Below are 23,551 nucleotides of genomic sequence, written 5' to 3' on the forward strand. Positions count from 1 at the left end.
CTGCAGTCAGGAGGACCTGAGTTCAAATGTGACCTCAGCCACTTGACACACTTATTAGCAGTGTGACCTTGGGCAAGTCACTTAACCCCAACTGCCCTGTCTTCCCCCCTTAAAAAAAAAAACTTTTGAGATATGATCTCATACTTATCAGATTGGCTAAAATGGTGGGAGGGGAAATGACAAATGTTGGAGGAGATGTGGGAAAATTGGGACATTAATACATTGTTGAGGGAACTGTGAACTGATCCAACCACTCTGAACAGCAATCTGGAATTATGCCCAAAGAGTTGTAAAACTGTGTATACTCTTTGACCCATCAATACCACTATTAGGTCTTTCCCCAAAGTGATCAGGGGAAAAGAAAAAGAGCCTATACATTCTAAAATATTTACAGTAGTTCTCTTTTTGATAAAAAGAACCAGAAATCAAGGGGATGCCCATCAATTGGGGGAATGGATAAATAAGCTGTGGCACATGATTATGATGGAATGCTTACTGTCCTGTAAGAAACGATGAGCAGGTTGATTTTGGAAAAACATGGAAAGACTTGCATGAAGTAACGAAGAGTGAAATGAGAAGAACCTAGAGAACATTGTGTACAGTGACAGCAATACCTTCCAAAGAATAGCTGCGAACGACTAAGTTATTCTGAGTATCATAAATACTCAAGTCAACTACAAAGGAAGATGCTATCCACTAAAAGCTATACATAGAAATATGCATAGTATGGTGTGTACACACACACACACACACACGCACACCCCAGTGCCAAATGGCGGCCTTCTCTACTGTGGGGATAGGGAGGGAGAAAGGGAAACAGTTTGGAACTTAAAATGTAACCAAAAAAAAAATTTAAATTTAGAAAAAAAGAGAAAACAAAACCCTAGTAATGAGAAATGAGGGAAAGCAGTAAAAATCTTTTCAGTTATTTGATTCAGTGTCCATTGTTACCTGGGGAGAGGGAGAATGGGCTAGTAAATTTGAGGACCTTCAGTAAGGTTGCTTTAGTCAGACAATGGATAGGCCTGGGCTAGGCTTAGAGGAGGGTGTATAGACGTTCTGAGGTCTAATGCCTCCCTTTTCTATTATGATTCACTGATACCCAATGTAAGATCTGTTTCTACCCAAGGCTTGCTTGTTTTTCTCCTCCCCTTGTTCCTGCACCGCCCTGGAGAGGGAGCTGATATCAGCAGAAATGCCTTTAAAAGGCAAGGCAGCCAGGTGTGGGTTACATTCTTGGTTATCTCGGGGCTACATATTCTGAGCACAAGAAAATGTGGCTTTCCTTTAAAGGAAGGAAAACAAGTGGATCCCAGGACCAAAACAAACAAGCAAACAAAAACCAGACACAGCTGTCACCTCCTCCCATGAATGAACTGATTAAAGAAAAAATCCTGACAGTCTAAGGAGACTGCTCTTCTGATGATGGATCCTGCCAGGTAGGGCTTGTCTGTGAATCAAAGAAGACTCTCTGGAGAGAAGTGCCCATTTTAGCTAGGAAAGTAGAGTAAAGAGTCAGGAGGACTGAAGTTCAAACATCACTTCTGCTTATGACCTTGAGCGAGGAAATAACTTCATTTCTCTGACTTTCCACTCCCTTCTTTATTTTGTATTTTTTAATGTCTTTTAAAAATATTTATTTGGTATTTCATTTTTCCCCAATTACATGTAAGAACAATTTTTAAGATTAGTCTTTTTTAAATTTTCAGTTCCAAATTCTCTCCCTCTGTCCCCTTCCCCCTCATTGAGAAGGCAAGCAATTTGATATAGGTTATATACATATTTTTCTCTTCCTTCCTTCCTTCTTTCCCTTCTTGAGTCTTCTTGCACAAAATGACTAATATGGAAATATTTTGCATGACTGCACATGTAATTGTCTGTGGGTAGGTAGTGGAAGGAGGAAGGAACAGAATTTAGAACTCAAAACTTTAAAAAAAGTGTTAAAATTGTTTTTACATGTAATTGGGAGGAAAATAAAATAATTTTTTTAAAAAAGGAATTAAGCCAATCAAATGTAATGGAAAATGGGGATAGCTTGAGCAGATACCATTCTCGTACCCTGGGCTGAGGACACACACCATAAGCAGTTCTAGGACAGGCTGCTGGAGGCTCTTGTCACTCTAGGGTCCCTTCTATGATGGCTCCCATTTGTGACCTCTCCTGAAGGGAGCAGAGCCCCCATTCAGACTGCAGAGCAATGCACTGCCCATTTTCAAAACAGAGAAAACAATTCCTGACTCTCTCAGAGACACTTAGGAGGCTCAAGGGGCTGTGAATGTGCTTTGAGTTCTGGAAGAGAAAGGAACCATAAAGATGCAAGGCCACTTACAATAATGATTACTTGGAAGGAAGTTTTTAGTTGCTTTTTCAACTTGCTCAGGAGGTCGAAACTACAGATGTTGATCAAGCCAGCTGTCAAACTGTCCTTCCCAGTCTCTACCACGTTGGTGCTATCTGGGCTGAGGGAAGGTAGCCACCGGTGGAATGCCTGAATAGGAAAGGAGAAGCAAACACAACTGAGATGGTCTATACTGGGAGGTACACTGCCCTGAAAATGTAACCTGGTCATCTCACCTCCCTTTTTACACTCCCACCCCCACTACTATTTATCATCTTTTCATTGCCATCCATCACTTATCTATAAACTTCCCCTTTAAACAAGCCTGAAAGTACCATTAAAAACTCCCTTGAAACTGGCACACCTTCTTTTTCTTCCTCAAAATGAGTACCCTTGCTTTGTTATTCATATTTGTTTCATCTGTTGCTTCTAAAGCAACTGTGAAGCTCATCAAGGAATATGACTTCTTAAACACATCTCAGAGTGCCTAGCAAAGCTCCTTTAGTGGAAAAAAAAAAGATGAGTCGTAAATACTGATGCATGGTGAGGATGAAGATAACTGAGGGTAAACATTCTTTGTGAAGCCATCTGCTTACTGCAGAAATCCTCTCATGTTCGCCTTACCTGTCAAACCCATGTGTGGAGCCAAAGGAAAGCCATCTGGGGGTCCTGCATGGGTCAGGGTACAGGATCTGTGCATTCCCTGTGTCTGCCTGGTACTATCCAACACCCCAGGACCACTGTGTTTTGCTCTTTCCCCTCCTTCTCTCTTTCTCTTCCTATCTCTCCTCTGCTCCCCTCTCCCTCCCCAAGCCTTTCTGTGTCTCCTGACAGTAGGAATCCATGCATAGATTTCAGGGGAGTCTGTGAACTTGAATGGGAAAAAGTTATTTCACTTTTACTGATTTCCTTTACAATCCTAGGTATCTTACATATTTAAAAACATTATTCTGAGAAGTAGTGTGTCAGCTTCAGCAGAAGCCAAAGGGTCCAGGCCCCAAAGGTGGTTAAGGACCCTTGCTGCAGAACTGGTGAGATCTGAGATGTTTTCAACTCCTCCTCTGAGAAGCACCCTGACTCATTCAGAGGAAATGGTACTATGTATGGCTATCTAACAAGCAACACAAAGTGAACAAAAGGGAAATGCTTAGTTTCAGTGCTCAGAAGCACTGAAAGAATCCAATCGACAGGGAGAAAGACAAAATGACTGGTTGTTTAGGTATATACTCTGCCTTTCCCTGTCAGAGAGGAACATCATATTTGGGTGTCTGCATAGACATCAGGCTACCTCACAGTAGACAACGCCATCGCCTCAATCAGGGAGGATGTGGGAAAGGACCAAGTTGTTGGGAAGCCAAAATAATTATCAAAGGCTGGCTGAAGGCAAAGACCTTTAATCTATACTTTTTTTTCCTTACACTATAGCGTGTTACTAAAGCAGTCTTGTCCTTCCTTGCCTGTGGGTGGAGAAGTTTGGCAGAAGACTTAGGTGTTAGCCCCCCAAAAGCTCTAGGTTTTTTATGAGTGGTTAGCTTTGTCATCAGTCAAGAATTCAAATATAAGCCACTGAAGGGCAGGGGCTATTTTGCTCCAGTCTTTGTGGGTAAATTCCTGATGATTGATTAATTGACTGCCCAATTTCCTGTGGTTGTTCCTCCTTTGTTCTCAGAAGAGGACCAGTGATGTCTAGTCTTGCATGTGAATTAGACATGAGTGAGGCCAAGTGTGCTAAGTGGCTAAGTCATCAGCCTCACTCTCTCCTCCAGTCATGGAAGCCCAATGGCAAAGACAAAGGTCAGAGGACTGGTAGTGGCCCAGGATGCAGTAGGTGACCTTTCTCAGGTCCAGTTTGTCTGAGGTCACATCTGTTCAATGACTAAGAGCAGAGTAAGAGAAGAGACAAATTATGGCTCAATTTACCACCACAAAGATATCAATCTGGGAGGGAAAGACCCTCAGTTTCTGGCCAGAACAGAAAACAATTGCTATTTACACTTATTCTAAGCCATCAAAAGCTAAACAAGGAGTCAGGGAGGCTTGGGGTGGGGCTATTATTGACCATTCCAAGAAAGCCCAAGTGATTTGGGTTTTAAGATGGGGTCAAATACCTACATTTAAAACATAGGCTTTTGAAAAGTCTGTTTTTCCAGAGCTATTGTTCAAGAAATCAAAAATGAAAACCACAAAGGACAAAAAACAAATTGTACCAGCTTCTCGAAAAAAACATTAACAAAAATAAATTTCTTTATAAATATAAATAATATAAATATAATGTAAATAAATATAAGTAAATTGAGTTCTTAGAACCCAACTTCCTAACCTGATATAGACATGACAAAGAATGATAAACCTAAGAGAGATAATCTACATAGGACTATTCCCTAAGCCAGCCAGGAGGGGACTTCATTTTCCTTAGAAGCCTTCGGAGAAGGAATTGTACAGCCTCATGTTGTTACACATGTCACTGTCACCCAGTCCCTCCAGCTGGAATATCTTCCTTATACACACACATACACATATGAAGAATTAACCTGTTCCCAGGTGAACCGCACTGATGAAGGAGCGACAACTAACAGAGGCCACTCGTTCCGGTAATACGCAGCAATACAGATGGCCTGAATCGTCTTCCCCAAACCCATGTCATCTGCAAGAAGCAAACGACCTCCCCTGGATACAGCAAAACTGCAGAGAGACAAAGTCATCATTAGGGCAGCCTCAACTTTCCAATGACTTTTATTATGTGATTAATCATCAAATATAATTTAATAAGAACCATTGTGTGTAACAATAACAATGCTAAGAAGAACTGGCATTTACATGGCACTTTAAGATTTCAAAGTGCTTTATAAATATTATTTCATTTTATGTTCCCAACAACCCTGGGGAGTAGGTGCTATTATTATCATCTCCATTTTACAGATAAGGAAACTGAGGCAGGCAGAGGTTAAGTGACTTGCCCAGGATCACACATAGCTACTAAGGGCTTGAAGCTGGATTTGAACTCTAGTCCATCTGTTTTACAAATAAACATGGTACCGGGCCTACGGGAGCTCGTAATTTAAGTAAACGTCAAGCCTAAATCAATTCACCTAAAATCATGTTGGCTGTGAAACCCCATCTTAACAGCTTTAGATACAGCACAATCTCCAAAGGGGGAAGAGAGTCTTGGGGGCGGGGGTCCTATCTAGGTCTCTCAAAACGACAAAATTACAAAAACCAAAACACACGGATGTGGAACCACAAGACCACCTTGAGGCAAAACGGCTTTAGATGAACGATGAAGGCCAGCTAGAACTGGCCAGTCTTCCCCAGGAAGAGAGGCATGTGCAGGCAGGGCACAGGTCCTTAACCTGGGATCTGTAGAATTGCCTTCCAATGTAATCCTGTGTATCTTGTTTTTAATGTGTTGACAACTATATTTCAGTACCATAGGTTTCCTTTGTAATTCCATCTATTTTATTTTATGCATTTAATAGTCTTCTGAGAAGGCATCCAGAAGGTTTTACCAGTCTGCCAGGAGGTCACAGAAAGGTTAAGCCTTAACCTTAAGTCTTAAGCGCTGGGCTAGAAGCAGCTAGAAAGATTGATGACTATCTATGAGCACAGCCTACCTCCCTTGGAATTTTACCCAATTTTGTGTTTAGGGATATTGGGCCCACCTTGACTGGTGTATTCAGGATTGGTTTTTCTGCTCACCCTAGACTGGAGCATTCCAGTATAAAACTGAATGGTAAAGACACTACCTTCTGCAAATGGTGGCTTGAACCAGGGTTCCTATTTCACAAGGCCTTAATTCCCAGAATCAGGCCAAGGCTGGGGGAGCTGGGAGGCTAGTGAGATGCTAGGGCACACAGGTCCTATACCCTTCTTGTAGAAGCGATTATATCCACTAAAATGGTGTGTATGCTATCTATAAATCCTATAGTTTGATCAGTTTAGTGTGAAGTTCCTTAAAATCCCAACCCTAACTCACACAGTAACTGTCTTGTTTCTGCCTAACAATTCAAGCATAGTAACAATTTGCAATTACCCAGAACCTTCCCAGATCCTTAAGCGCTTAGCAATCCTCCCAACCATGTCCCAAATGGGCTGGGAAGTCTGGAAGAAATGAAGGCAGAGAGAGCAGAAGTGACGTGCCAAACATTTCAGGGGAAGCACGTAGGAGTCAAAGAGAACCCTGGGCCCCAGACTCCCGTCTCGGTCTCCTGGTCTCATTTCCTGCTGTTTGGATTAATGAGAAACACACCCTTTGTTCTGAAGCCTCGGCACATGCTACGCAATCAGCTGGCTGGCTACCAACCGATTCAGAAAAATGATGTATACTACCCCACCTAGCTAGGTCTTAGCTTGTTCCTGAGCAATGCCATGTCATAGGTTACCTTCCCAAAGAGCCCTTTGACAGCAGATGTCACGATGCCCAAGGCAAAACGTGAGAACTCTGAGAAGTACATTTATCATCTCATAATGACTTCATTAAAAAATATGACAGAGACAGCTAGGTGGCTCAGTAGATAGAGTGCCAAACCCAGAATCTGGAAGACCTGAGTTCACATTTGGGCTCAGACGCTTGTAAGCTGTGGGAGGCTGGGTAAGTCACTTAATCTACATCTGGCTCTGTTTCCTCATCTGTAAAGCTGTTGTTTAGTCAATTAGTCATGTCCTACTCTTTATGACCCCATTTGGGGTATTCTTGGCAAAGATAGTGGAGTAGTTGGCCATTTACTTCTCCAGCTCAATTTACAGATGAGGAAACTGAGGCAAAGACAGCTAAGTGACTTGGCCAGGGCCAACAGAGGCAGGTCTTCCATGATGTTCTACTCCCCTTTATATTCCCAGCAACCACAACTGATCACTGTCAAGGAGGAGACAACCTTCTTCCTAGCATTCCCTGTGACCTCCCCACTCCTTTCCATGCTGGAGCCCCATCCAAGTGGCTACATGGTGGTAACCAATAGCAGCAGGAAGCCAGGGCTGCTCAAATATCATTTTGCTTCCATTTTTTTCTGCCAAGAGGAATGACCTTTGGATGGATGGGGAAGAATGAGAATGGCTAAGAGAGTGGTGATCCCAAAAATAAATAGGGAAACGATGAAGAGAAGACCAAGGCTGCCATTCAAAAGCTCAGTGCACCTGAAACAGATGAAACGGGTCTTTTTCAAGGCTTGGTGAATGGGACTGCTTAATTACTCTCCATGACAAATGAAAGACTGGGGAGAACAGGAGAGGTACCAAAGGATGAGAAAAGGGCAAATCTTGTTCTGGCTGCCAAGACAGGGAAAAGAGTGGCAACGGCAAGCAGTAGGCTGGTGAGCTTGGCCTTGATTCCGTTGCGGGCCGCATGTAGGATATACGTTATTAAAGGCATGGTGAGTGAACATCCAGGTGTCTGGAGTGGGCTGGTTAAAAGTCAATGACATTAGTCCCAGTTTTAACACCCATGAGGGCCATTTGCCTTTGCTTTGGGTTCCATGACCATGGAAGGCGTAGCCAACGGTCAAGGGCCATGCTGTGAAGGTGGCATTCAAAATGGTACTTTGGGCCCAGGGAGAGTTAAAAGGGGCGACTGCTGTGAATGTGAATGGGAGATTCTGCGTGAGTTCTACACTGAAGGCATGACACACAGCAAAGTCCTTTTTGCATCTTCGGTAGGCGAGATAAATCAGTATTTACTCATCTGTCATTTCCTGGATGGCAAAGGCTGCCCCTCCTAACTAGGATAACCACAGCTGGCACTTAGAGAGACCACTGAGGTTTGCAAAGGGCTTTGTAAATATTGTTTTATCCTTACAACAACCTTGGGAAGTAGATGCTGTTATTCTACCCTTTTTAGTAGATGGAAGTGATGTGCCCAGGCTCGCAAAGCTGTTAAGTGCATGAGGCCTTCCTGACTCCAGGTCCTGCACTGCATCCAATGCATCACCCATCTGCCTAGGAAGTACCTTACCTCCTCTACTCAGACTCTCTAACTTCTTCCAAAGAAGCTCAGCTCAATCACCACCTCTTAGAAAAGGCCTTTCTTGATTTGCACTTTTCTAGCAGCACCAGCCTCCTCCTAAAATTACCCCATATTTACTTTTTATATACTTACATGTACATATATACATTGTTTCTCCCTACAGAATGGAAGTTCCTTGAGGACAAGAACTGTTATAAAGGAAACTGATCACAGAAAGCCAATTTGGATGGTTTCATCAATTACAGGTCATGCCAAATTAACCTTATTTCCTTTTCTGAAAAAGTTTTTGAACTGGTAGAGCAGGGGAATGCTGTAGATCTGATTTCTCTACATTTCATTTCTTTGGTAAAGTCTTTCTTGCAGGAATATGAAGAGATTTGGACTAGTTGGTAGCAGAATTAGAAGGAATGGGAGCCAGTTGAATGGCTGGATCCAAAAAGTATCATTATTAGCTTGAGATTATCTTGGAGGGCTCTGGGAGAGGCTCTGAGGGATCTTTCTTAGCCCTGCGCCATTTCATATTTTTATCAATTACTTGGATGAAGGCACAGATGATAGCATGCTTATCACACGTAACAAAAGCTGGGAGGGACGGCTGACACTTTGTAGCAGGGTCAGGAGACAAAATGATCTTGGCACATTAAGAGCATAGGCTGCATCTAATAAGGTAAAGTTTAATATGAATGAATATAAAGTCTTACATCTGGATTCAGAAAACTTGACTTCACAAACACAAGATGGAGAAGGCATCGTTAGAGAGCTATTTGCCCAAAAAAGATCTAGGGGTCTTAGTGGTCTTCAAGCTTAGCGCTATTCAACAATATTAACACTGTAGTCAAACAAGGCTCATGTAGGCATGGGCTTCCTTAGGAGCCTGCAAGAGAGACTTTACCAAAGACTTCACTAAAATGTAGAGAAACCACATCTATGGCATTCCTCTGCTCTACCAGCTCAAAAACTTTTTCAGAAAAGAAATAAGATTAATTTGGCATGACCTGTACTTGATACAGCAATCCACATCGGCTTTCTGTGATCAGCTTCCTTTACAACAGTTCTTGTCCTCAGGGAGTTTACATTCTATAGAGAGAAACAATGTGTTTATATATGTAAGTATAGCTTCCAAGGGGATGGAAGCGAGAAGCTCTTGGCACTCTGCCCTGGTTAGACCTCATCTGGAGTACTGTGCTGGTTCTGGCAGGACATTGGTGAGCTAGAGAACATAAAGAAGGGGCACCTAGAGTGATGAAAAGCCTAGAGAGCAGCCTGTGAGGACTAGTAAAGAGGGGAAATAGGAATCTTCACGGTGGAAAAGAGAAAACTCGGGGTAAAGAGTGGAGGTTGGGGAGAGGGAACATGGTGGCATTCTTCAAGTCCTAGAAAGGCTTCCATGTGGAAGGGGCAATGGGCTTGTTCCTCCTGGCCACAGATGGCAAAATCAGGGGCTGCAAAATGTCAGGAAGCCCTTCCCCACAGAGCTATGCAGAAGTAGCATGGGCTGCCCCAAGGACCACTGGGTTCCCCTTGTCCCCAAAGGTCAAAGGCTGGATCAGTCCTTGGTAGGGATGGCATAGAGGGAATCCTTTGGAGAACAGTTGAACTAAATGGTGGCTGGGTCCCTCCAAGCTTTGTGACCTTCCCCTCAGAGCCTCCAACTCTTGCCTAACTCTTCCACCCTATTTCACAAATAGCCTTAGAACAAATAACTTAGCTAAGGATAAGTTTAATTCAATTTAATTCAGTAAACATTAATCAAGCATCTACTGCACACAAGGCAGTGAGACTAAGGGTCACCGAGGGCAAGGAGAGTCCAGAGAAGTGAAATTCATTCATAAATTCCTTCATTTCAACCAATATTTCCTTCCCGCTTCCTCTGTCTAACCACTGACAAACAGTACTGCTCCTGAGTTTGGGCTGCCCAGTTATTACTGTAGTGAGGGGTCTGGGTTCTAGTTCTGACTCTAACTGGTTCTAGCGGTGTGACCCTGGGGAAGTCTCTTCACAAACTGTGCCTCAGCTTCTACATATATAAAGTGAAGGATCGTAAGATAACAGATCTCACGCTGGAAGGGAGCTCAGAGGCCATCTGGTCCAACCTTCTTCCCTTATACATACAGAGGCTAAGACCCAGGTAGGTAGAGTGATTTGCTCAAGGCCACAGGGGTAGTAAGTGACCAAAGCAGGATTTGGACCCAGATTTGGTTTTCTGACTCCACAGCTAATACTCTCTCCACCATCCTGCAAATGCTGTGCTAGGCTCTGAGGTCCTTCTGGGCACTTAATGTCTGACACTGGGTTCTAATTCCTTTCCTTTTCCCTCACTAACCCAGGGTGCAGGCCCTTGTAGATGGCAGAGTTGTTAAGAAAGAGGAAGAAGAGGATGAAGAAGCCTGGATTGTCAACAAACTGGAGGACTGTCTCCTCAATAACTGCTGACCATGATCGCTTCTAGCACAGGGAAATGAACAGTAGGGGGATGGACTCCTCTCCCGATTTCTGCACACAAGTCTGGATTTGAATCAGAAAGCGAAGAAGAAAGGCCAAGAACACCATTAGTAGCTTCAGCACCTGCCTTTTCAAAGAGAGGACAAAAGATCAAAAGAGTTACTAAGATTCTAGTTTGCCAGGCCGACCCAGGAGCCAGGTGCACCTTATCCCCAGGCACCCTCGGAAATTGGTTTAATGCAAATGGAGATGAGGTTAATAGATAGCCCTGGCTTGAGGAGCTCCAATGGAACTGATGAAGAGCTGGTATTCTAAGAATGGAGCACGGCACAGTAGGGGATGGGTAATCTGTATCAGCCTTAATGAAAAAACCATAGGAAGAAAGATTAAAGGAATGAACTACACAGAAAGAAATTGGTTAAAACAAGGCCCAAAGGGGGTCTTAAATAGATAAAGGATAGAAATGCCAAGGAGAGATAAGAATTGTTTCAAAGTAGTTGGGGTTTTATTTGGGGGGGGGGAGGACTGTGGCGGTGATGAGAGGGTATGAAAAGGAAAGAAATACATGACAGACACAGCTGGAAGCAAAGGGATATAATGCGGATGGGTTCCCAGATTCAGAAGAATATCTGACAGCTATCTATCCAAATTAAGGTACATTTCCTTAATGGATATGAGTCCTTGTTAAGAGCTGATAGGCTATTTCTAAATAGTCAGGGATCCAGGTGCTACTTCTTCCCGTCTCTCAGCTGTACAGAAATACCTTTTTTAAAAAAATATTCTTTTTTAAAATTTTGAGCTCCAAGTTCTTTCCCTCTCACCAGCCCCTCCCCAACTCATTGAGAAGTCAAGCAATATATCCATCACACATGAGAAGTCATGCAGAACATTTCCCTATTAGTCACGTTGCAAAAAAAAGCAAGAAAAAATTTTAAAAGTACAAATATGCTTCAATCTGCACAGAGTCCATCAGTTCTCTTCCCAGAAATATCTTTCTAACCATATTGCCTATTAAAGGCAACTTTATTATTTTGGGGCTGGTTATTCAGGCTCTCCTGTTTCTAGTCTCTTGCCTTCCTTTTGGTCATTTTGTAGATTATTAGAACCTAACCAGAAGACAGGTTGGGGAAAGATAATTAACTCAAACCAATTTTGTTATTTGTAAGCAAATATTCCGGGAGGGCCAGAGCATTACCACCATCTCTCAGTACCGCCCATCAGACCCTGGGGAAAGCAGCTTAGGCCCTGAACTCAAGAGACCTTAAGAAACCCTCCTCCCCAGGGCATCCACCTGCTTCCAAATGCATCGATTCCTTCCTGTCTGGGCTCTCTTCCATTTACACCAAGTATATCTTATATCTACATAGTTGTCTGCTTGTTGTCTTCCTGTTGGACTGTGAGTTTCTTGAGAAGGGGGGCTGTTTTTGACTTTCTTTGTACCCCCAGTGTATAGCACAGTACTTGGCACTTAGTAATAAATGTTGCTGACTGACTAGCCCCTGAAACTCTTATCCAGGGGAACAACTCTTGACCTGGCCCAGTAATCCCTATGTAGGTCCCAGTCCTAATCTCCTCAGCAGCCTCAGCCACTGAAATCCCAGAAAAGAAAGTTCTCCCCACCAAAGTCCTGGGCACAGTCACATGTGCCAGTGCCTGAATGCATATGACGTTAAAAAAAGATGCCATACCTCCAGTCCTAAGGACCACTGGGCCTGTCCAGTTGCCCTACATCTAAACCCTCCCATATGTGTTTTATCCTCTATTAGTAAGTCAGTTCCTTAATGGCAGAGGCTATCTTGATTTTTTATATACCAGGAGCTTAATTTTTTTTTAATTCATTCAAGTAGGAGAAAAAAGCCATGCAAAGGAGGTTCAAATTAATGGCTAAAATAAGACATTACCATTATCTGTGGATTATGGACTCACTCTAAGAGCACAGATAAACACAATAATCAATAACTAAATATTTCCAAAAGAAACTGATATGTGATAAGCCTCTATTACAGGTGACTGGGACGATGCCCATCTTACAGACTGAAAGCACAGTAGTGATCTGTGTGACCCAAGATAGAGGTACCTACTTGACTCCAGTTCTCTGGAAGGGCATCAAACCAGACACAAGTTTTGAATCCACTGTGGAGAGATCGGCCTCAGGGACTTCATCTGGGCGAAGAGACTTCTTCTCAAGGTGGGTGGCAAAAGCCTGGAGCACCACCTTGGGCAAAGGTTCCAGCTGGACTCCTGGAAGCTTGCGAATCTCTTCCACTGAGAAGAGGAAAAAAGGTGTATTAGTTAGAACATGCAGGTTAAAGCAGGTGGGGGGGGGAGGCAGGAAAGAATGCCTCAAAGGTTAGAGGGGAAAGGGGCATGGTCCAAATATAACACAAGGACACCAAGATATAATTTTAATAAGAAGTTATCTACCATAGTTTAGCTTCTCAAAAGGCTTCAATAGCCCTTGGATGGGCCGAAGGCTGCACAGACAGTTCTCATTTTATATAAATTGTCATTATGCAAATCTGACTTTGTAGAATTCTGAAAGAAATCCACATTCCCCCAAAAATACCTGTGTTAACTTTACTGTACAGCTCTCTCTTTGCTCCTGCCCCTTGGCTCAGCTCAGAGCTCCATGGCCTTCCACTCCCCCGACAAAAAACCAAAACAAAATAAAACCCTTAAAAAAGCCCTCCAAGTAAAAGCAGAAGAAGAGATGCTAGGAGAGACTGCCACCACCACTGGCGCTGGATCAGGGGCTTGCCTTGAGGCTTCTGGTGCCAAGACAAGACCTTTACCCTGTTCTGCCCATTCATCTGCTTCCTGCATCTGTCTTCCACCCATCCTCAGCCAGTCCTCCCCTGTCTCTGGCCCCTGTGTGTCTAACCCCTGGATGTTCTTCTTCTTAGTTCCAGCCAGGGCCCCAAGTGGCTGGCCATGACCCCCCATGTGCTCCTTCTTTTGACCTCACTTCTCTGTCCCAAGCCATCACGTGTCCTTGAACCATATACTAGCCCCCTTCTTCCACTGATACTCGGCCCCCTTCCTGATTCCCTCCCTTTCTCCCTTCTCCATGTCCACAGACAAATTTGCATTACATAAAAATTACTTTATGTAGAGGTCTTTGGAACGTCCACTTACGTAGAGTGAGAACTGTCTGTATTTCCAACCACTGTGCTGCTCCTAATAGCCTTGACATCTGGACCAGAACCAAAGCCCTGGAGGTTTTAACCCATTCATCTCAGAACTTCTGCTCCGGGGGCCCCATCTTGGTTGATGCGTCCCTCACCCTGCCCACTCATTCAAGCAGGGCCCAGACAAGTTTCACTTCACACCCTGCTCCCTGGTCTTCTTCTGGACAGCCTAGACACTGATGGGATACCTTTCCCACCCACTCCAGTTCTGGAATCACTATCAAAACAACTCTACATTGCTCTTTGAAGGGGTGAGTCAATCTACTCCTTAATCGAGTGTGTCCTGCTGTCCTTTAGAATTTAAGCTCACCCTACATTCCCTAAGCAGGGAAGGTCTTTGCTGTTGTATTTTTGTCCTCAATACTCCGCAGGGTGCTACACAGTAATAAGCACTTAAAGAAATGTTTTTTCATTCATTCTCTATCCCTCAGTTTCCTCAACCACAGAATATGGACAAAAAGGCTACAAAAGTAATGGATCTTTCACCTTTGGTGTCGTGGCAGGGGAAATATAGTTTAGACAGGACAGAATCCTGCCCTCAAAGAGCTTCCAGAGCCAGAGATAACTAGAATATGACAGGTAAGCACATGCCAACAGCAAACAGGACACCAGAATGACTAAGCTGCATGTGTTTAAAAATCTGAATTAAGAACCAGCCTCTCAGAGCTCCAAGCAACTCTCTAAGACTCTACATTGAAGAGAAAGTGCCAAGCTGCAGTAGAAGAGAGTTTTCTCACCAGGGAGGTATTCAGCCCAATTCAGTTCAGTCCTAGTTTCTATCTATGGCATATCTGGCAGGCCCTCATCCAGCTTTTCCTTAAAGACCTCCAAGCACCAGATCAGGCAGCCCATCCACTTGGGGTAGCTCTAGTCACGAAGTTTTTCCTTCCATTAAATAAAAATTTGCCTCACTGTGCCCCTTTGCAGCTCCCCACCCATTGCTTGTTTGAGATCTGAGGGTTAGCAGACAAGGTCAGTTACAGATAAGTAAGATAAGCAAGCTGGTAAGAGACATTTATTTGGTTTGGTGAGATTAGAACTAGAAAGGTGGGAACCCACTAGGGACACCGGGAAAATAGTTTAAAATGTGTATGTGGGAGGAAGGGAGGGGTTCTGGGGCAAAAATAAATGTGTATGTGGGTATCAAATTGTTTACTGTCTCAGGAAGTGGGGAGGGGAGGGAGGGAAAGAAAACTTGAAACTCAACTTTTTTTTAAATGGATGTTAAAAAATGTCTTTACATGTAACTGCAAAAAATTTTTTAAAATTTATTTTAAAAAGTAAAATATATTTTTTTAAATTTTTAAATTTAAAAATATGTGTGTATTGTCCCAAAAGTTTTAAGCTTTAATAAGCATATCATATATACATACTTATATGTGTGTCTATCTATATGTATGTATGTGTATATACACACACATACAGAGAAAGAGACAGGGAGAGGGAAGAAGGGGGAGAGAGGGGGAGAAGGTGGGGGGAGAGGGAGAGAAAGAGGAGAATGGTTGACTAGAGCCTACTTTCCTATCTTCCCTTAAAAAAGGATGTCACTGTTGTTCCCTTCCAGTCATCATCACTACAGATAAGAGGCTTGAAAATAAACACTCTTGGAGGCTGGGAGAAAATGCATGACTAGTTCATCACCTAAAGCTATTATTAGAAGAGCCATCATTTTCCTTCCTGCTTTACCAGTGAATCACTCAGAGTTTTGGCTTTTGATTATGTTTTTTTTCTCTTAGTGATAGGTCCTAAATCCCCAGGCTGAGGGTGGGAAGAGGGTGAGAGTTATTGACCTGTAGCAGGGAAAAAAAAAATCTCGAGGCCCACATGGAACTGAACATTTTTTTGAGGCTTTGTTCTAATTTTTTTGAGGGAGGTTATTCTTCCCTGATTCTCTCATTAAGAGGGAACTTAACGTTTTTATTCAACAAACATGATGAACATTTAAAAACATGCTTTATTATTATATTATGAAGGGAAAGAAGAAAAATGAGGAAGGAAAGGAGACATAATAGAAGAGGAAAGAGAAAACAACGAAAACCAGGCAGTGAGAAATAGTCATAGTGGTAAAGAGGTGAGGAGGGGGGAGGGGCATAAAGAAAGAGAAAGAAAGAGGCTTGCGATGATCCAGGACTGGTAAGCTATCTAGGATCACAGAATCTCAGAGGTGGAAAGGAGTCTGGGGAGCCACTTAGTCACACAACAGAGGCAGTGTGGCATACTGAATTAAGAACCAGCCTCTCAGAGCTCTAAGCAACTCTCTAAGACTCTACATTGAAGAGAAGGTGCCAACCTGCAGAGGAAGAGACTGTCTTCGCCAGGGAGGTATTCAGCCCAATTCAGTTCAGTCCTCGTTTCTATCCATGACACATCTGGCAGGCCCTCATCCAGCTTTTCCTTAAAGACCTCCAAGCTCCTCCTGAGGCAGCCCATTTCACTTGGGGTAGCTCTAGTTACGAAGTTTTTCCTTCTATTAAATAAAAATTTGCCTCACTGTGCCCCTTTGCAGCTTACCACCCATTGTTTCCAGATCTGCCTTCTAGGGCCATCTTTTCATGTCAGACTTTAGAGCACAAGGAAACAGCCATCCCATCCCCTGTCCTCACCTTAAGATGCTCATATGATATGAACTTGAGACCTTTCCTTCACCCAACTGCCCTCTGTATGTTCTCCAGAACATCTCCAACATCCTTCTTAAAACACAACACTGCAGTAGTAACCTCACCTTGGCAAAGGACAGCCTGTCTCCCACCTTCCTAATGCCTGGAGCCTAAGCCCAGAACGTACAAGTTTTTTTTCTGGCTACCATATCACACTGTTGACTCATGATGAGTTTACAGTCCCTGAAAACTCCCCGATTTTTTTCACATAAACTACTGCCTAACCACACTTCCCCCATTTGGTACTTATGAAATCCACTTTCTCAACCCACACATATGCCATTGCATTGTTCCCCACTGAGTTTCCTCATATTAGATTTGGCTCCACATTCTAGCCCATCGAGATCTTTTTAGATCCTGACTCTGTCATCTAGGGCACCTGCTGTCCTTTCCAGCTTTGTGCCATTTGCAAACTTGAGAAGCATGCTGCCTAATCGCTGATAACAGTGTTAAGACAGTGCAAAGTTAACAGCCATTCCCCAAAAGATAAATGGTCAGATGATAGGAACAAACAGCTCTCAAGAGAAGAATCGCAAAGCATAGACAAGGCACAGGAAAGAATGCTCCCTACAAACAGGCAAAGATGCCAGAAAACGGCAACCATCAATGTTGGAGGGGTTGTAGGGTGACGGGCACATTAATACACTGTTGCTGGAGCTATGAAAGGGCGCGACCACTTTGGAAATCAATTTAAAATTATGCCAAAAAAGTGAGTAAAATGTCCTTGCCCTTTTAGCCAAAAATTCCATTACTGGGCTTATATTACAAGGAAGGCATCAACAAGAAGAAAGTCGCCTAGTGCACCAAAATACTTAAAGCTGTACTTTCTGCAATAGCAAAAGATCATAAACAAAGTTGATGTCCATCAACTGGGGAATGGCTAAACAAACTGTTGTACGTGAACATAACGGAATATTATGGTGCTGTAGGAAATGATGTGTGTGATAAACAGAGAAACACAGAATGATCTCTATGAACTGATGCAGAGTGAAGTAAGTAGGTCCAAAAAGAAAATATACACCATGGCAACAACCATACACTCAAAAATCCAAAGCGAATACAGCAAAATTATAAACAAAGTGGATACTTATCAACTGGGGAATGGCTAGACAAACTGTGGTACATGAACATAATAGAATATTATGATGCTGTAAGAAATGATGTGTGTGATAAACAGAGAAGCACAGAAAGATCTCTATGAACTGATGCAGAGTGAAGTAAGTAGGACCACAAAGAAAATATACACCATGGCAACAACCATACATGCAAAAATCCAAAGTGAATACAGCAAAATTATAAACAAAGTGGATACTTATCAACTGGGGAATGGCTAGACAAACTGTGGTACATGAACATAATAGAATATTATGATGCTGTAAGAAATGATGTGTGTGATAAACAGAGAAGCACAGAAAGATCTCTATGAACTGATGCAGAGTGAAGTAAGTAGGACCAAAAAGAAAATATACACCATGGCAACAATCATACATGCAAAAATCCAAAGTGAATACAGCAAAATTATAAACATCAAGCATGACTCGAATCAAGAGATATATCTGAGAACACACCCCTAATTCACCCCTTCGTTAAAGCTGGTAGGTCCACAGGTATTGCACGTTACATACATTTTCAGACTTTTTCAATTAATTGATCAGTTGTGCTCATTTTCTTCTTCTTTCTTTTTTCAATCTTAAAAATACTGTTTGTTATATGGGCTGTCTCTTGGGGAGGGAAAAAGAGAGGAATACTGGGGAAAACTACAATGTTGTAAAAAATATCAATAAAAATTTATTTTTAAAAGTGACAGGACAAATTAAGTAAAAATCCCTTGGGCATTCTACTGGAATTCCCCATCCAAGATGATACTGAACCATTAGCGATGACTCTTTGGGTCTGTGTATTCAATCAGTTCTCAATCTAAGTATTTATACCTTCACTTACTTAGCTCTGATTGCTCTATCTTTTCCACAAGAATGAAATGAGAGAATTTAGCAAATGTTTCACTAAAATATAGGTTCAAAAACAACAATAAAACAACATGGTATTTCCATGATCTAACAACTGTGTAAACTTCCAAAGAAGGAAATAAGTTTAGAGTGCCATGACACATTCTTGACAAATGCCAGTTCTATTTCTGTACCATTTTTTATTTTCCTAGACAATCACTAACCATTTCCTTGAGAACAGATTCTACAAGTTTGCCAGAAATTGAAGTCAACCTCACTGGCCTAGAGTTTGCAGAGTCTATTCACCTCCAACTTTAAAAATCCCTCCTCTTCTTCACCGTCTTCCAAAGATCACTGCCAGTAGCTCAGCAATAACATCCAATGATTCTTTCAAAATCCAAGGTATAGCAGATGACTTGAACCAAGGACAGTTCAGTACTCTTTTACTATCTCCAATAAGAAGGGTAGGTTGGGCTCGTAATTTTTTTGATTCCCTTTCTTTTTATTTTTTGTTATGAGATGGCTCACAATAAAGAATTAAAGAAATAAAGTTGATACAAAAATGACATATATATATATATATGTATATATATTTTAAAATAGAATTTCTCTTTGTTGGTTCCTCCAACTTTTGGAAGATAAAATTTTGATTAATGCAAGAAATGATCAGCTGTGCTGCTTTCAGGAGAGAAAAATCTCCATTGACTGTTCAGGTAACTGAAGGCTCACATGACTACTATATCATACCTCAGGGCTAGGCTTGTTATTTCTTTCCTGAACTCCTCATCTAGTTCCTACTTCTGTCCAGGTGGTCTGTGGTATACTCCTAAGACAAAAATTACCTCTGTTAAGTTCACTTCTGCCTTTACCTCCATCAATCATCACCCCAAGGCATCTTCCCTCTGATTCTTTGGTTTTTTTCACATAAGCATATTTTCTAAATATTTGCTACCTTAAATCCTCACCCCTTCCCTCCTGCCACATGCATACTCTGTTTCTTTGGAATGAGATATATATATATATCCAACCATTTGAGACAAACTTTAGTCATGGAGCTTATGCTACCAAGTTTCAGTGATAAATAGGAAGGCTTCCTTGGGATAGACCCTCAAGTTCCAGGGCTCCTTACCCAGAGGCCATGAACTTACTTTTTTGGGGGAATGGAGGGGCGATTGGGGTTAAGTGACTTGCCTAGGGTCACACAACTAGTAAACGTCTGAGACCAGATTCTCCTGACTCCAGGGCTGGTCCTCTGTCCACTGCACCACCTAGCTACCTCTAAACTTATTTTTTCAACATTTTGATAACTATACTTAAGTGGAACTGGTTTCCTTTGTAATCCTAGGTATTTCATTTTATGCATTTAAGAACATGATTCTGAGGGGAGGGTCCCCCTAGGATTCAAGTATTCTATGGCACATCAAAAGGTTCAGACTTCAAAAGGAACGATACTGCTCTGGCTCATCTTCCTTGGGATCACAGAGTTAGAGTTGGAAGGGGGCTCAAAGACCACTGAGTCCAGCTCCCTCATTTTACAGATGGAGAAACAGGTCCAGAGATGCAATGTGCATTTAGCAGCACAGTGCTGAGCACATAATAGGTACTTTAAGATGTCTGTCTCTTCTTTCCTTGCCCAAGGTCACACATGTAGTGAGCTAGAAAAGCAAGATTTAAGCTTCTATCTTCTGACTTCAAAATCAGTATTCTTCCCATTCTGCCATGCTTGTCACTTATATAGGGTGTTCCAAAAGGGCTGGTGCAGTTTTAAATTCCATGATGATGCCATAGTACACAGAGGGGTGAGCCTGGAGTCAGACACTTACTAGCTATGTGACCCTGGGCAAGTCAATTAAATCTGTTTGTCTCATTTTCCTAAGAGTAAACTAGGGATGATGATAGCAGCTACCAGGAGAATCAGATGCAATAAAGAGTGCTTCAGCACACAGTAGGTGCCATAGAACGACTTACTGCCTAGTGGCTTAAAACTCCACTGAGACAGCCTGTACTTTATGTGAGGCCATGGTTGTTAGTACAGGTCCATTCTTAGATTTTGTCTCCTACGAACTTCCGGAGGTCTTAAGACTTACATAGTAACTACACTGTAGTTACTATGTAAACACTAGCTTTCTTCCTCCCTACTTTTCAGTTTAAAGCCTTTTTTATGAGATATGCAGGACTGTGCAAATATATTCTCAGTAGTTAAGGGCATTCTATCACTAACCAGGCACCTATATTCCTCTGTTTTTAACTTTCTTTAAGAAATGCAGACCCTATTTTCTTAAATAGCTCCCCAAATCTGTTCTTTTCTTGTGAATATCTCACCCTTGACAGGCAGCAGTTGCAAAAAACCCAGGGGCATTGAGGTCCTCAGCTACTAGCCCAAGACTCCCAAATCTTTCCTGTGCTGTCTGGGTTTCTTTTGTGGGGATCATGTGTGGCCGCATGAATCATTAGAAGGGAGCAGTGACTTTGACAAGGTTCTCTGTCATATCTAGGATACATGCCCCAAGAAACTAACAGACCTTTCTACTGTCCTTGTCAGACCAACCAGTGGCTACTCTGCTGTCCTTTGGTGGGGAGTCACCCACCATGCTGGCTCTCTTCTCTTCTTCCTCTGACCCTCTTGCCAGATGATTTCTCACAAGAAGCAGTGATGGGGCTTCTTTGTCATTTCTTAGAGCACAAGTACCTACATTCTCCTCAGAGCACCCAGCTCCCTCCTCTCCAGAACAAACTCCAAATTTGTTTTTTAGCTCAAATGCCTCTGTATGACATTCTTCTACTCTCTGCCCTCTTGACAGAATTCAAGATTCCTCTTTGCCTCTTCAGATCCCTTTCCTTCCTCCCTTCCCTACTGAATTCCCACCTCCAGCCCTTCTCACTTGAGCTGTGGGATTCCTAGAATCACCACTGATTTCCATTTTGGAATGCTCATCAGCTGGTTAACTGCTGTTCACAACTCTTGAACCTTCCGTATTTCCTAGGGATAAAGACAACAGCCTGCTTGAAGGAAGGGGGTGAGGGGTGGGAGGAAAGGAGAAAAGGGTCTAGATCATTCTCTGGATTTCAACTGATAAGAGCACTATTACCCAAACAGTGCAGAGTATTGGATGGAGTGCTAGATTTAGAGGCAAAACACAGCTTGGGTCAAACCCCACCTTCATCACCTATGTCCTGTGTCACCTTGGGCAAATCACAATCTCTTTGAGCCTGTTTCCTCATCTGTAAAATGGGAATAATATTTATGGTACCTACTGCACAGGGCTGCTGTGAGGATGAGATAAAGTACGTAAATCACTCAGTCATGTTATATAAATGTCAGCTATCATCATCATCATCAGTGTTAAATCAAGGCAGAAAACCGGCTGTCCCTCCCCAGGTTCCCATACAAGAGAATCAGTCTTGAAGTTGCTGCTTTGTATTTTCTAGGTTGGTTCTGTTTTTTACAATCCTCTCTTCTTTTACTGTTCCACAAGGTCTTGGAACAAGTCAGACAAAAAAATTCCTTCACACCAAACACCAAATAGACACCCATTATAAATATTAATGTGAATGTGGAGGGCTGACCCATCTATTGCCATCTTAAATTGGTTTGTGTTTCCAATTTACTTAAAGCCGTTTTATAGAGAAGTCAAAACATATTTCTGTTCTCCACAAAAGACAAGCACCAGTTATTCCTGGAAGCAGCATTCACATACCAAATTCACTGCGATGTGAAATTGGGCAAGGCTGAAGGCATTAATGTAAGAGTCCATCCATCTTGATGCAGAAATGCACTTTACACCTCCAAATTAAATTTGAGCATGCTGGTTTCTATATACTTCAAGAGACTACGCACTCTACGTGCCTTCAGAAACAATTCTCATTTTAATCCTGGTGATCGCCAGCACTCAAATAGCAGATGAAAATCAAGGCAGGATTGATGAACTATCTGGCTTGAAAGATGGTGCTTCCTAAGCATGATTTTTTTGGCATCCAGTTTTCGACAACCATCACCACCCAATTCTCTACAACCATCCTTATCACAACACGGGCTCCTGATTCAACTACTCTAGTGCACCACCGAGGAACACCGTCTTTTTCTAGCTCATTGACTCATCGCCACTGTCCTTTCCCTGGTGCTGGGAAAATGATGATGGTGAGCTCTCTGGCAAAGAGGAATCATCTGAGGGTCATTTTTGTAAAAGAGCTTTTTGGTTAAGAGCAATTGAGCCACATTTCCAAACAGCTTCTGACAAAGGGAAATCAATCCCTGAAAGGGATGGCCCTGCTCCATACCAGAGCAAAACCCACAGCTCAGTGCTAATTTCATGTCAGGAAAAAGATACTAGTCCCTTAAAAGTAAGAGAAAAGGAATGTATCCTCTAAAGGCAATCTGTCGTAGAGTATGTTAATATCATCCTCATCAGTAAGAAATCATATATTGTCATAGCTTTAAAGTCATCACTCTCGCATACTAGCATATACTTTCATATACTGGCACAGTTTATTGTCTTTTCTCTATTTTTCATAAGACCGTAGCTCTAGAACAAAGGACAGCAAATTATAATCTGGTGAGGGGGGAGGGGCAAATATAGTCTACTGCTTGTTTTTATATGGCCAGCAAGAATAATTTTTCTTACTTTTTTTAATACAATAAAACTTTACTTTAAAATAAAAAAGACATTTTTAGCTCATGGACCACACAAAAAAAAAAGGCCATGTGGAAGTCTTGTTTTGCCAGATCCTTATCTAGAGGAAGGACCTTTGAAGGTCCTCTCATTCAGAGGTTGCAGCCCCCAAACTCCCCAGTACTGCTGAACTAGATTAAAATATAAATGGGAAATATTTATCAAAATAAATCAAAATGCAACATAGATCCTGTTAACCTGTAGTTTTCTAAGTCAATATGCAGCCCGCAGGGATCCATTTCTATTTGAGTTTGACAAGACTGCTCTAACTGAAACTTCTCCTTTTACAGATGAGGAAACTGAGGCCTAGAGAGGTAAAATAATTTTGCCAAAGTCATGGAAGTGGTAAATGGC

At 42.3% G+C, this 23,551-nt stretch overlaps 1 protein-coding gene across 1 annotated transcript in view; it reads right to left on the minus strand.

Annotated features, from left to right (window-relative positions):
* The window catches only part of SMARCAL1 (SWI/SNF related, matrix associated, actin dependent regulator of chromatin, subfamily a like 1), a 74,713-nt gene that overhangs the window by 43,055 nt on the left and 8,107 nt on the right, over nt 1-23,551 (minus strand). The window contains exons 5-7 of the mRNA XM_036753634.1: nt 12,818-13,001; nt 4,870-5,020; nt 2,330-2,488 (exon numbers count right to left, since the gene is read on the minus strand). Coding sequence (XP_036609529.1) covers nt 2,330-2,488; nt 4,870-5,020; nt 12,818-13,001 — 494 coding nt within the window. The remainder of the gene's footprint in view (nt 1-2,329; nt 2,489-4,869; nt 5,021-12,817; nt 13,002-23,551) is intronic.

This window comes from Trichosurus vulpecula, chromosome 4 (assembly GCF_011100635.1).
Source record: "Trichosurus vulpecula isolate mTriVul1 chromosome 4, mTriVul1.pri, whole genome shotgun sequence".
Lineage (NCBI taxonomy): Eukaryota > Metazoa > Chordata > Mammalia > Diprotodontia > Phalangeridae > Trichosurus > Trichosurus vulpecula.